The sequence below is a fragment of the Lonchura striata genome, chromosome 9, assembly GCF_046129695.1.
Source record: "Lonchura striata isolate bLonStr1 chromosome 9, bLonStr1.mat, whole genome shotgun sequence".
Taxonomy (NCBI): Eukaryota; Metazoa; Chordata; class Aves; order Passeriformes; family Estrildidae; genus Lonchura; species Lonchura striata.
In genome coordinates, this window is record NC_134611.1 from 14,789,905 (window position 1) to 14,805,028 (window position 15,124).

Here is a 15,124-nt window from a genome sequence, read left to right on the forward strand (position 1 = left end):
TTTGCAATTGTTTCTCAAAGCAATTTGTGCTACCAGAAACTGTTTCAATCCTCCCCCTCCCAAAAGAGCTGCTGGTCAGTGCTGCTCTGGACAGCAAAGCAGCATTGTTTGCCTAGAGTGGTCCACATGCAGACCCTCCAACCTACTCTGGGTGTATCTGACACTCAGTGCAGAACAGCACAGATGTTTGCTGCTGTCAGAGAGATGGGCTCTTGCACATCATAGCAGCAACCACCAGATACACACCAGAGCCTGCCTTGGCAAGCAAAGCTCCTGCAACAATCAAAGCTCAGACATCAGCCACTGAACAGATGTATAGCATGGCAAAGTCTCCAGGCAGAGAGCAACCTATAGATAAATACATAACATGTACTGAGAGAAAAAAACAAACCCAGAAATACCTGCTACAATTCACAGAGCAGAGTTAACTGTATGGCTTCTGAGGATGAACCACACACTGGAACAGGCAGCTGTGCTTTAGTCATGCACAGACATGGACAAGAAGATAGCAAATCTGTGACGCTTCATGAGAAAACTAGTGGATGTTTGCAAGTCTCATATTCTCCTGTTTTCACCCACCAGCACATTTAGAGCAGAGCTACAAAGTCAGAGAAGGGCACTGAAGAGGACTAAGGGCCTGGAGAACACTTTCACACAAAGCTACATAGAAAGAGGAAAGACAGTGATTGTCACTTGAGAGGAGGATAAAAAAGGACAGGATAAAGATATAAGAGTTATTAGGTAACCTAGAGAAGACAGGCTATGAGACTGCACCTTTCCTGGTTCATAAATGAAGACAAAGAAACATTCATTTAAAAAAGTCACACTGCCTATTTAGAACATATCTGAGAGAACACTTTCTGTTTGCATACGAAATTCCAGAAATACCTCCGGAAATTCAATTCCACGTCCAACAATCCTGCACGTCTGTGAGTATTGCTTAGTGCCTGACCTGAACTTTTCAGCTGTAATTCAAGCACATTATTTCTTCTCCTAGCAGTGGATAGAAGGACTGGCTTCCCCCCAGCTCATCCTTCCATTCTGGCAGTGGGATGCTCAAGATGAGATGTTTCACCGGAGGCCTTACCCATGTGAGCCGAGTAGAAAGACTATCAAATGTGTCCTCAGGATGGTACTCCTCATTTTTCACTATCACTGTGATGTCTGTTCCCCTCAAAGAAGCACTGCTTTCTCGACTCCTGCATGGCTTATGATCCATTAGCACTGCAAGACCTTTTCTGTATCCCAGCTGTCTAGGCAGTTGTCTCTCATTCTGTATTTATGTAGCTGATTACTCCTATTTTCAAACATCTATCCACATTTTTCCTTATTGACATGCATCCTCTCAGACAGTTTCGCCAATTTGTAAAGATCATTTTGAATTCTAATGGTATCCTCCAACATGCTTGCCTCTCTTCCCAGCTTGTTGTTGCCTGCAAATTTAATAAGCATGTTCTCTATTCTATCAGAGAGATCATTACTGCAAATGCTGAATGCTACCAAACTGCCAAATACCCACCCTATGAGCAGATGTTTCACAGGAAAAAGTCTCATGAGGGAGCACTGAAAGCTTTACTAAAGATAAATGACATCTACTGCTTCTCCATTCACAAAGCCTGTTAGCCTGTCATTAAAGGAAATTAGATGGATGTGACCTTGACAAACATACACTGGATATTATTCCTTTGCCCATGTGGATAAAATAATATTTAGAGTTGTTGCAATTAATAAAGCTCTACAGAGGAGTAATACAAGTCCAGTTTCTGAGAACAGCTTCTAATTTTACATAGGAAATGGGAACTAATGTGGGTGGGGAGAAAAGGCAAGAGTATGAGATGATCTTTATTGTACCTTCTTAAAACATCTAGCATTTGTTAGCCATCATTGGAGGTTTATGCTGGGATAATTTTGGTATAAATGGACATAGAGTTTGACACCATCCAGCCATTATTGTAACACAAAATAATTCTGCAATTTAACATAAACTTGGATAACACCACATCGTAACATGGTATACTGTAACTCTTTATATGTTAAGTGGGGCTTCTTAAATTCCACAGGAAACTCTTCTCTCACAAACACTACAGATTACAGACAATACCAGAATTTTTGAGTTAAATTTGCCTCCAAAAAAATCCCTTATCTGCAACAGAAGGCTGAGTGTCTAATGAAAAAGACACTGAGCACTGCATAGATGCTGACCAAACAATATGGGGATTTTGTCTTAATGTGCAAAACCCCCCCAAATCATACTCTGCTCTTAAAATAGGGCACACAGCTCTACAGAAAATGCTGTTTTAGCATTTGAGGGGGGGAAAAACAAACAAACAAACAAAAACCAGAACTCTGGCAGTTAAATATGTTAAATGTTCCATGCATTTACTAAGACAGAATAAAGGTTTGACAGGCATTGCCAAGAAAGACAAGAACAAGCCCCTGTGGCCTGCAGTACAACCAGAGAGCAACAAAAACCACTCTATTTTCACAGCTGCCTCAAGAAGACAAATGTACTAGAAGAGGAACTTCATGGTGTCAGTCCAAATTAATTCTCTCTGCCCACGTTCCAGGCTGGGTGCTGGAGAACCTGCAGGACACTTCTCCTGTGCACCTCTGGCTCTTGGGAAGGCTGAGATCACAGCAGGTCTGGCTACACACACAGAATGAATACACAGGCAATTTAGTTACACAGGAGCTCACACAGCATCCTTTACACAGTGATCCAGCGTGAAATTCCCTTTATATTATTCAGCAGCCTATTTTTCTATGGGTCACTCCTTCCACAAATCAGGGTCGCTCTCTCTGGACATTACTACAGATGCACTTTGATGGCCAAATGTTTTCAAAGACATTTTAGACTAGAGATCTATAAATATCACCACAGTCAGCTTTAAGGGTACAAAAGTATTTTTCCACTCTCTTTGTTTTTAAGAGCATTCGAAGACAACTTTTGCAGAAAGAACCAAAAACAAATGTCCAACTTATAAAATACAGTCCCTCAATTTGAACTTTGCCTGAAGACCAAGCAGGGCACATTTCAGCCATGAAACAAACTCATAAAAAGATGAAAAGAACAGGCTATAACTAAGGAACTTCATGTTAACCCCTGACAAACTGTGTGCAATGGGGCATAAAAAAGGATATTAGAAGTTATATACAGCAAGTATAAATGACAAGTCAACAACCAGTTACACCAAACAAGAGTAAAGGGAGCCTTTCTAGCTCTTGGACTACCCTCATCCTTCTCCTGAGAGCCATACTAAACCCTGTACTCTGCATGCCAAAACTGAGAACACTGTGTCAGGACCAGGCATCCTAGTCCTTTAAATAGGAATATGAAAGTATTTCCTTATGAGAAGTTTGCTTCTCTAAGGGTTTTCCTGTGTCCTGGAAAAACCGAAAACTTCTGTTTGATCCTAAATAGGATTAAAACATATAGTCATCATAATCAAATCAGTATTTTAACCATTTTCAGCATGTAACAACAATCTCACTACTCATCATTCTGTTCTTTCAATGAATCTTCCCTCTCATAAATTAAACACTCTCTAAGCACAATACACTATAGCCGCCTCACTTCCAAAATGTCTTTTTTTCCCAAATTCAGGGATTGAAACCCTTTCTGAAATCAGTGCATAGTGACTCTTTAATTAACCTTAAAAGACAGAATTTCAGTTTCATGTCTGAAAATCCACGCAATGCCCTGTCTTAGGAACAACACCAAAGTGAGAGCTTTGCAATAAACTGTCTTCCACTCACACAAGCCCACAGCTTTTGACAAGGGGGTGGAAAGGCACAGCCCCAGCTGCCAGGCACAGCTGTGCTAATGCTGAGGCTCAAAATGGTTATTACAAGTGGAGCTGCTGAGCATTTCCTGGCCTCTTTAAAACCTCTTTTCAAAACAACCTTTAACAGAAGTAATACAACAGTTGAAGTGGATTTGGCTAAAAACAAACACAAAGAAAACACATAGGTGTTCTGCATCCTTAAAACAAAGAGCAGAGGCTCAGTAGCTACTGTCTTCTCCCTGTGTGACAATTAACTGCCAAAGGCTTATATCACTCACCTTTGAGGTGAGCCAACAAAGTTAGAATATGTAGACAGAGTTTGTAAAAACATTTAAAACAATTTGCAAGGAAAGCCGCAAAAGCAACTAAGAATTCTGAGTGTTTCCTTTTAAATCTGCAGTATTTACCAATGCTAACAGTGGACTGATGATGGTCCTTCCCATGACATCTCAGTTACTTTCAGAGAATCCACTATCAGCTCAATTAGAATAACCTCATGTAGCCAAGACAAACCAAATCCAAATCTCTTCCTGACATGATGACTTTATTCTAAGTACCAACATGGTGCAAGGAATGTCCGTTGGAAAATTGTGGCATTTACATTTATTTTGAGATTTGACCAGGTACTACCTATACATCTCAATCCAATCTTACAAAATACAAATTTCCTGGATAAGATTTCATGGAAATTCTCTTATTAATTACCGGGGGGGGGGGAACAATGAGTAATATAAACAATGAAGGGCAATCTGAAAAGCATAGAAGGACTACAAAGTCATTCCAGCCTGTACTACATGAAATGAAATATATTCTATAATTATTTATTTTTAATAACATGTCAATGCCTCTTATTGAGAAGGCTTAATGTTATGATGGAAGAGAGAAAGACAAAACTAACACACATTCAAAGCTCTAGTATTGCAGGCTACAATTCATATACAAATGTAAAGCCATCACCCACTATAAAAAGTGCTTTGATTTAATTCAGTGATCATATGTCAGTAAAGTGTGCAAGGCAAAAGATGTTTCTATGAGTTAGAAGGTTCAGTAAGCACCCTACAGTGTTTTCACACCAACAAAATAAATTAGATTTGTCTCTGGCACAGACAAAGCACTGATTCTCACAAGGGACTAAACAGAGCATTCAATTAAGAGTGCACCACTGCTTCTCAGCTCCTGATACATAGACAACTTACCAGAGAAAAAGCACCCATGAACAGATGCTTTTTTTCCCCACTCCTTTTTAAACCATGTTCAACATCAAAAAAGGTTGACTAACATTTTGAGAAAACAAATTTCATACTCTTGGTTGTTCACAAAAATGAGCTTGATCATCTTATATTACAGTATCATTCTGAAGCACCAGTATAATGAAGAGATAATCAAAGAAACAAAAAAAGCATTCCTATTACCACATCATTGCTTTTTACAACTACTCAGCTAAAACACTGAAAGCTCCAGCAGATCTTATACTTTTTTCCTTTCTGACATCAGTAGTAGTAATAGCCAGGAGCATCACGACAAACCATATTACTTTATTGGTTTTCTGGCACTCCTTTCCATCTGCAAAGGATGTTACCATCACTACTACAGGGTATTTTAAATACCTCCTTAAAATACACATAGCAGCCTCTGCAAATAGCCACAACTGATTAACATCTGTGAATGAATGCAACTAACTTGCAATTAGATTTGGGAAGTAAAGGGTAAGCTTTACCAAAGTTGATAGTCAGCTACAAACAGAAAGGGGAAAATTACCTTTACAGAATTACTCAAATGATTAAATGAGCTGGGATCCGGTGAAACACATTTTAATGTACCTAGGGGCAGATATTCATGAACAAATAGCCAAGTCCCACTCATGAAATAGAAGTCTGCATCCTGGGAATCAGAGGTCCAGAAAGGAATTCAGAGGTCACAGTGGAGGACCACATTCCCAGCTGAATGCTTTGAGTAAAAAAGATAAAGTGCCATTGTACTACTGGAAAAAGCAGCCACTTGTCTTGGTCCTGGTCCCTTGACTTTAAAAAACATATTGAAAAGTCTGGAGGATTAGTGAAGAACAATAAAAATTTTGTCTGGTCAGAAAAAAACTAGTCCATTCTTCTACAACAAAAAGAACAAACTTTCATACTCTCTAACTCCTCCAATTCAAGTTGCTTCTCCAGGAGATTGCATTAAACAGCAGGAGTCTCCAGTCTCACTGACAGATGTTCTAATATCCAGTGTCTAAACCCTAAAAATGCATAAAGGTAGTTTGAAATAAATACACATTTGGAGAAGTAATGATTACTTGCCATTTTTACAGATCATATAGGAGCTGGGTAAATTCTCTATCATTTAGTTTTCAAATAATGATTTGACAGCCTCCCAGAAGCTACGTGCTAGCTCATCCACAGCTGTAAAAGCAGACGCAGAAATTACTACTGAAATTATACAGCCTGTGCTACACAGGTCAGAGTGAAAGACTACTCTGATCTGATTTCTGGCCTTACAATCTATGAATCTACACTGAAGATAAAACTGTAAGCAGGTAGTTCTATTGGTTTTCTGTATCACCAAGCCAATAATGACACACTCTCGCAAAGAACAAGTATTAAATATATCATCCCCTCAACATTTGTCACTGTGCTGGATAATTTACACGGATACTTAATCACAGGAAGTCCCTTGGGAAGGCAGGAGAGGAATTCTGGCTGTGCAGCTGAGTCCGAGTGGTGCAAATGGCAAGTGGGAATGCTCAGCCCTGCACAGCAGCAGTGAAACAAGGAGCCATGGAGTAGAAACAACAGTCAGAGCCTACACCTTGGCCTCCCTGCAAACCACTGTCCCCAGTGTCCCTGCAGACTGACCACATGCTCAGAGCTGCCTGAGAGCAAAACCCAGAGTAAGCTTGGCTGCAGTTACTACAGCACCTCTCCGGGCTCAGGAGCCACCTCTCACCGAGAGCTCTAAGGAGACAACAGGGAGAGATCACTATCTATTTATTCTGCTTTTCCATCCTCCATAAGTCTTCGTACTGACCACTACTGGATGAGGGATTTGGGGCTAAGGAGACCTTTGACCTGTCAGCTGACATTGACTGATGAATGCTGGTGGCTTTAACAATACATAAAAAAGACAAATCATCATGCTGTGATTTGTTGTGAGTAACAACTCAAACAAATTCATGTCCTCTGCAAGTGCTGGAGCTAAAAGGGCTATAAATGCAGAAAAAGATCTGTTGTCTACTCTGTACATGATGTTTGTCCTCACAGCATTCCTTCTACTTTGATGTCTGCACCATTTAGCTATGAGCAGGCAGCATTTAGGTATTTTACACAAAAGTGTAGAATCCATTCCTACCTAAATATATATATTTATATATATGATGAGTAAGGACACCAAAAATAAACACTGCACAACAACTGTGGTTAATATTTCAACCCATCCCTTAATGACACCACCTCAATGCCTCAGGTACAGGGGTTTTCCTAAACAGTATTTTCCATGTTCTTTCTGCTGATGGAATATGTCAAGCTAGTCAAGGTAGAATTGCAGAAAATTAGTATTTACCTGTGCTGCAATACCTGGATCCAATCGCATCAATTACACATAATCACAAGATAGAGCATTTGGGGACAGGAATGCAAACAGGAATCCTGGAAACAGAAACTGCTGCAAGGCAGCAGTGGAGAAGCCTCATGTCCAGCTTTTGGAATGGAATCGTGCTGCCCAGCTCTGCAAAGTGGACATTTTCCAGGCTTGCACAACAGCAAGTCTATCTCACAGCGTGGCCTCAAGCAGCTGTATTTGGGATTAACTGTTGTTGAGGCATCATTCAGGTTATGAAGGAAAAGCAGTAGAGCCAAATCAGGGAGTCAAAATGAGCCAAGCTGGTCTTGGGAGCACAGGACAGTAAGGGCAGACAGCAAAGTTAGAGGACAAGGACAAACTAGTGCCTCAACAAATGTTTCCTCCAGTGCTCTTCCACCCAAAACCTCCATATACACTTCAGGTACGATGCAAAATCCCTGGCAAAACAGAGTTCACCTGAAGCTAGAAAGGTCATCTTACTATTCTTAGACTCTTAGACTCTCCTACTATTCTAGACATCACCACATCTAGAGAAGCCATCCCAGTACTCGTTCTTTTCCCAACCTTCACAAGCATCAGCATCTTTGCTTTTTATTATATTTTTTAATGTGTTTCCTCAATTCAATTAGCATCCAAGAAACACTGATTGGAAAAAAAAAACCCAAAAAACCCCAAAAAAACCAACCACGCAAAAAAAAACCCCATGTACAAGATGCACATCTTTCAGATATAAAGTAACTTTTCATTTCAGGGGCAGGGCAGCTTTGAGACACTTCAGACTCAGGGTCCCTTCTGGCCAGGGGTGGTGCGAGCCCAAGCTCTGGCTTGACCACACCAGCTCACTGAGGCACGTTCCATCTACCCCCTCAAATAAAAGCCAAGTTTGCTCTACCTCTAGAAATCAAAAGGTGCAAATTGTTTGTTTACCAGATATCAATTTACAGGTAGTTGGCCTAATTCTACCTTAGTTCTTTCCTTCTACAAGGTCACTTTTGAAGTGGTTTTATTCCTTAAGCCCTTTGAAATTCTGTGCAAGACAAACCAAAATATACCGCAGTTAGAAAAGGCCTAGCATGGGTCACCTGGTCTCTTCCTTTGGCTAATGGAACCTGTTCCCAGGACTTCAAAAACAAGGTCTAATTTTTAAAAAACCAAGACAACAACAAAAGAGATTGTTGATGATTTCTCATGAGAGTATTGATTTCCCCCCATTTTCTCTGCATTTTGTTTTGAGAGGGGATTTTTTTGGTTTTTATTTTATTAGAATAAATGACACATTTTCAAAAACTAAAAAAAGCATCTTTTAGTTGACAATCACACTGAACATTAACTGAAATCTGCAAAGCCATTTTTCCCATGCACAGTCAAAAGCTGACAGAAAGGGAAGCACAGAGTATAAAAAAGCCCACACAAGCAAGCTGAGAGAGAATGGGTAAAACAGCCATCCTGAATCAGCTCTGAGCTGCTCTAATGGAATTAGGGTCACCCTGACAGAAACACAGTCAGATCACAGAGAAAATTTAATAATTTCTTATTGCAGTCTGTAAAAGCTGGGGAGGATTTGAAATAGCTGTCTGCCAAATTAGCACTTCTGTATCCACCGTTGGCGCGCATGTGCCCCTTCCCACTCACCTTCTCCTCCCAGCACCCCACCAGAGCAGCCAGGAAAGCACCACTCCCCTCCTGCTGCCAGGGAGGCATCCAGAAATCCCCTCTTTTTCTGACACTCTGCCACTCAGTTTAACCTTTGGATGCCACTTCAAGTCCTCATCACTGACATTCTTCACAGCTCGGGTGACCTCGATTCCAGGGGAGGCACCAGCACAGCGCGGCGCTAATTCTGCCAGGCAGCGCACACTAAATCTGCTTTATCTCAGGCGTTAACATCCCGCTTTCTGCCAGCTGCCTTAATTGTCAGGAACTACAGCAGCAACACCGAGACACGTTACAATATCAGGTGGGGAAGGCAGGGAACACCCAGCCGTGGGCGCTCCCTGAGCACCCAGCCATGAGCCACGCTGCTGCCAGGGATGCAGCACAGCCCATCTCCAGCCATCCTGTTCCTGCTCCTATAAAAAGCAAGTTGGAGATCGACTCCAGACAATCCAGGGATAACCCTGCTCTCATTATCCTGTTGTTTTCAGTGGGGGAAATGCAAAAATGTTTCGTAGATACAGAGCCTGCTCATCTCTCTGCTGACTCCAAGCAGCACTGCAATGGGGAAAAGGAAGAATCACAGTGATTTCCTGAGAACAGCCACAACCAGTGCAATAAATAAATGCTGTTTTGCTGAAGTCAACAGGATGCTGTGGGGACTAAAACACAGAGGAGTGTTCACATGGGCTGCTCCTTTCACAGCATCCCTCTCTAGCTTCTGGAAGCTTCAGTGTCCATATACTGTCATATGTTCCCCTTGCCCTTCACTACTGTCCTGAATCAGGACTCTCCAATGCCAGATTCGCTACTGCATCACTTGTCTGCATCACTGATGGCAGGTCCCATAAAATGCAGGGTTTGGGGTTGACATTTTACCCCTGCAAAGGCACAGAGCAGACAGGTCCTTTCACATAGCTCCCAGCCTCTGAGGGTCAGTGGCAAGATTCAGTGGGTAAGATGATAGAAAAAACTCTAAGTTGCTAAAATACATGGAGTTTCTAAAAACCACTTTCCATCCTAGGAAACCCTTGATTAATCCATGGTCACTCTGCTGGTTAAAAGGTCGGTGCCCTCCAGAGCTGCCTTCCAGATTAGGAAAAAGCAATTCAGACTGAGTCTGCACGAGAGAAGAAGCCATACATACAGATAAACTTGCTGCTCAACACAGAAATGTTCCACATCTGAGACATCACACAGAAACAGAGCCAATTTCGTTAAATCCAAGCATGTGGAATTATTCCACAAAATTAGCAAACCACGTCTACCACAATTGATCCTCAGGCCAAGAACTGTCCTGGGACATCTCAAGCTCCACCAGCTTCTGCACATTTGTGATATGAGTGTGATGCTTCTCTCCTTTGCAGGAGCCAGTATGAAGATAATAAATTTCAGGGAATTTTTATACACCTCAGAACACTTAACAAGTACTTCTCTACTTCTCTATGCCAGATTCCAAAATGGGCTACAATATGCAGATGTAAAGTGATCTGAATAAGCACCTTTAACAAAGCACCAGTAGACAGCAAAGTAAGGTGAGGAAGGAGACAGATGCTGCCCCCAGTTTGACTGGGCAGCTCAGACTCATACAGACCCATATTAATCTGCTGCCTGCACAAGTCATCCCTAATGACAAGAAAAGAACTGAATTTTTCAGTTTCTTCACATCCCTTCTTCACTCTTCTCTCCAGCTTCCCTAAATTTAGGCCTTCCTCTCAGTCAAGGACATTTAGGGAACCCCCAGTCTGTTTCCTACATTCAGCCAGGCTCCTACCAACATTAATCAAGATCTCCTTCAACTTTCACAAAATCATACCTAATTATAAGCCTGGCGACTCTAAAGCTGCAGTGAGAAAGAGATGACTGCTGGCAGCTCAGGAGGTGCAACATGGTCACCTCATCTCCAATTCAAGCATCCCAAGAGCCCTGGGTACTTTCAGAGGCAAGAAATATTCACAACTGCCAGAGTCTGTGATGAATGTGCAGACATTTGGACACTGAAAACCTGGGTACAGGTTAAAAAAAAGAAAGGGGAGGGGGTCTGCACAAATATTTGGGGATTGCTTAACAAATACACAACCCAAGTTTTTGCAAAAAAATCATTGAGATTTCCTGTTCTCTGTATAACCCATTCCATAAAACATTCCTACTATAAGGTGTTTTTAGTAGGCTATCATTAGCCATATTTTTGTCCTCTTGTCTGTCCACATTAGCATTTTGTGCACATATTTCCCCTTGGCTGGATGGGGCTAATTAAAGCCAGTCACAACAATTCTATGGGACTACCAGGACAACAGCAAGGACACAACAGCTAAAACTATGACCACAAGGAAACACTGTACTCCAATTCTGCCAAAAAAACGGGTGTAGGAGAGCTATACCAGAAGGTAAGAAGTCACACCCTCTTCCCCAACAGCCTTCTCCAACAGCAACTGCCTGCTGACTCAGGAGAGATGTCTCAGTGCTACACAAATTACAAGAGCTGGCAAAAGAACAAGGAAAAGTAACAGGGATTACTGTGACCCCAATACTTCTTTCTTCCTCCGCCCCCAATTTTCTTTACTCATCTGTGCGTGTTAGAAATCAAACTGTCAGGTTTTGATCTTGCAGCTTCTACGGAAATTCTTTCTGCACTTGAATAAATTTTGTCAGTCTTTTTCTTTCTACTTGTGCCCCTTCACACACACCCTGTTTATCTGCAATGCGCACACTGGGAAATAGAAGACTTGGGGGGAAGTTCTCTTAACCCTCAGTTTCCAGTACAAACAAGGCTTAACATTTCTGGAAAGAAATTCTGCAAGACGTTCAGGCTTTCCAAAACCAAGTGTTACTTACTGTCCGCTCCTGCTAAAGGCAGCATCAAGCAGCAGAGGATGGCTGCTGGCACAGTGAGTACTTGGATGCAGAAGTTAGGCACCATATTCCAAAATAGAGCAAGTCCTCTTCAGTCTGAGGCAAGTGGTCAGTACATCCAGTGTTACAGACACAGACTTACCCCTGCAAACCAAAAAAAGAAGAAAAAGAAAATTATTATGACACACAGATTAACTGCCAGTATATCCAACTGCATTGCAAAGTCATCATTACAGATACTTTTAAAAAGAAATTTACCTATCTTCCCTGCATGAGCAGTAGAGCACCACACATGCCTCTGAATTCAATAAGCTGATTTCAAGGGTCAGTAGGCATAAAATGCACCTGTCTCCTAGTTTACCTTCATGTACAGTCTGGTTTATGGCCCATTAATGCATCCTGCAGTTGCTGTTGCTCACAACAAATAGTTCTGAAGCTGCACATTACATTCAAAAAACAATCTAAACCTCTTGTAACTCTCCTTCCATGTGCTCAAGACAGACGTGGTTGACTGCATGTGTAGAGAGGGTTTGCAATCAAATTGCATGTGAAGCAGAGCTTGGACCATCCAGCTGGGCTGGTGTACACCAGGCAAGTCCCAGCGGGTTCCAGTAGAAGAAACAGAAGCTGAATTGAGATCAGCTGTCAGCTCACAGGGTGAGAGTCACAGCAGAATGTTATTAAGTGTCTGTAAAGAGAAGCTTTACCCAAAGCAAATACCTCAGCTTCCAATTCACCAAAATGGAGGCAATGACTACCCTAAAAGGATTCATGATTGGGTATTCCCACTCCAAAACAAAACAAATCATCTTGCAAATTGCCTTAACTTGGGCACCTGTTTGAATACTGAAATACAGAAAATTTCTTGAAAACCAACCAAAAAAAGGTGAGTATTTAAAAAGAAAACAAATTATGTGTATCTGCCTTCTTTATCTTTTAATGAGAACATACTCACTGTACTTCCATCTCAAAGTCTAAGGTCTTCCTATTAAAACAGACTTTAAAGGAGCTAACAAGCACCATGCCCTCAGCAACCACACTCAGCAGTGACAGGGGCTCACACCTTCAGTGGCAGGCATCTCAATGCAAGCACAAGAGTTATTTAAAAGTAGATGTGATTCTCTGCTAAGCTGCAGAAGTTACCAAACTTACCAACACAGCATTACTAAGGAAAAAAAATCTCATGCTGGCAGATGCCAGCCTGAGTGGACTCTGAGTATCCTTGAAGCAAAGCAGCTGCAACTGTGCACACTGTTTGTGGCCCAACATGCCACTCTTACTCGTGTTGGCAGACATTTCAAAAACATCTTCAGGACTGCTCTAACAAAGATATTTCTCAATTTTGCTACGTTTAGAAGCGTATTGTTTTTTGGAAACCGCTGAGCTTTTGATGGAAGTATCACAAGTTACAAACACGTCTACTTCTGACAAAAGCACGTTGCTCAAAGAATGCCAGCAATGATTGTGCCTAGGGAAATCCACAAGAAATCTCAAGAGAACCTACCTCAGCAAATGTTTACAGTGCATAGTACTAACAAACAGGAGATCATGATTCTTCTCCGTTCTGTTACTGTATTTGCACAGTAAATCTTTTCCTATGTTATAATACCGCACAACACAGAGAAATCTTTATTTATGCAACATCTTCTCTTGCCAAGACATCTGAAAATGCTTTACAAAATAACCTAGCTCTAACCTAGATGCAGAGAGAATACTGATCATCTCATCCTGTTTTTATTGTCTCAATGAGAAGGCATAAATCTAAGTTCAGCAGCAAAATTCTGAATACTGAGAAGAGGCTCTTCGCACCAGCCCCAGTTGTCTTTGCTGCCCTCCAACTTCCCCATGCTCACTCAACTCTCGCCAAAGGATTACTAAAAGCACCATTTACATGTCTTACATAGCCAAGACAGATACAGCTAGTTGTATCTTTATAGCTGCATAAGCTCTGTTCCAATGATGGTACAGTTCAGTCCCCAAGCAGTTGGCCCAGTGTCAGCCAGCTCCCCAGATATGGCCACACAGGAGTGGGAAGAAATGCCTGAATCTAGAGTGATGATTATGCTTCTAAATTCTGCATGTACAGGGGTAATTTGTGCTGCCTGAAGAAGGGAACCCACTGAAGCACTTTAAGCAGCATTACATCTGGCTCAACAGCAGCCAGAATCATAAGAGGCTACTTTTCCTGGGGAGGGGTGGGAGACACCAAGGCTTGAAATTACTGTGTCAAAACTAATCATGTGTGTCAAGCTCTGTAAGATTAGGACAGAGAATGAGTTCTACAGGTGGTGCTGAAACATCTTAGGTATTTGTCAGACCACAGTGGGGGTGAGCAGCTTTCAGAGAGCTTTTCCTCTTTCATTCACTTCCATTAGCAACAAAAGTGTCTCATCTAACGGTGTATCTTGAGCACAGATTGCTCAGAGTCTTGTCAATAGCACCTCCACAGCCCTCATTCAGAAGTAACTCTCAGGAACATAAAAACCTCCGTTAAAGAATAGGTCTGTCTCTTGATTTCTCTCTTCTTTCAGTAAACGTGATCAAGCTTCTCTCCAGTTTCAACAGATTTGTAACCTTCCTCTCTAGCCCATGAGATACATACAGCATGCACTATGCAGAACTGATGAATTGTCAGATACCCTACCAGATGCTTCATAGACTTGATCTTTTTCAACTGTTTAGTGCTCTAAATAATTTACCATCTGGTAGAAAAGCCAGATTTTCTCATGCCAGACTGCTGACTGTCCCTCCAAAGTTAATAGACCACCTTTGGCCTTTAAGAGGATCAAAATTTGCTACTTCCTCTTTCCATGGTTGCTCTGCTTATGGAAAAGTTGTCTGCATTCAATAATTAAAGAGCTTTAAATTGGAAGGTTTTAAAATTTCATAAATCTCAGTAACTGTCATTCTCTTTTGAAAGTGAAAGTATTAAAAAGCTTCTCCCAGTGGTTCAGCTTTCCCAACAAGACAACCCAATACTCAAAGCAAGGGTGTCAGCTGAAGTTCAGTTAACCCTTAGAAGGGCCAGAGTTACTCTCACAATGTTAAACAGCAGCCCTGAACCATTGCTAAAGGCTTCCTTTCCTGAGGCAGAAGGTAGCCTAGGATGGAAAGCAGATAAAAACCAGATAATATTGGTAGATTTTTTGGCAACAAGCTAAACAAACACAAAGTACTCCTTTGGTAAAATCAAGTACATCAGCAACTGACCAAATAATGCTCCTACTCTTCTTCATGTGCCTCGTCCCCACCAAACT

At 41.5% G+C, this 15,124-nt stretch overlaps 1 protein-coding gene across 15 annotated transcripts in view; it reads right to left on the minus strand.

Annotated features, from left to right (window-relative positions):
• The window catches only part of PTPRF (protein tyrosine phosphatase receptor type F), a 375,435-nt gene that overhangs the window by 233,365 nt on the left and 126,946 nt on the right, over nt 1-15,124 (minus strand). For all 15 annotated transcript variants that reach the window (XM_077785383.1, XM_021528150.2, XM_021528106.2 and 12 more), the window contains exon 3: nt 11,850-12,011. In XM_077785383.1, coding sequence (XP_077641509.1) covers nt 11,850-11,934 — 85 coding nt within the window. In that variant the 5' untranslated portion in view covers nt 11,935-12,011. The remainder of the gene's footprint in view (nt 1-11,849; nt 12,012-15,124) is intronic.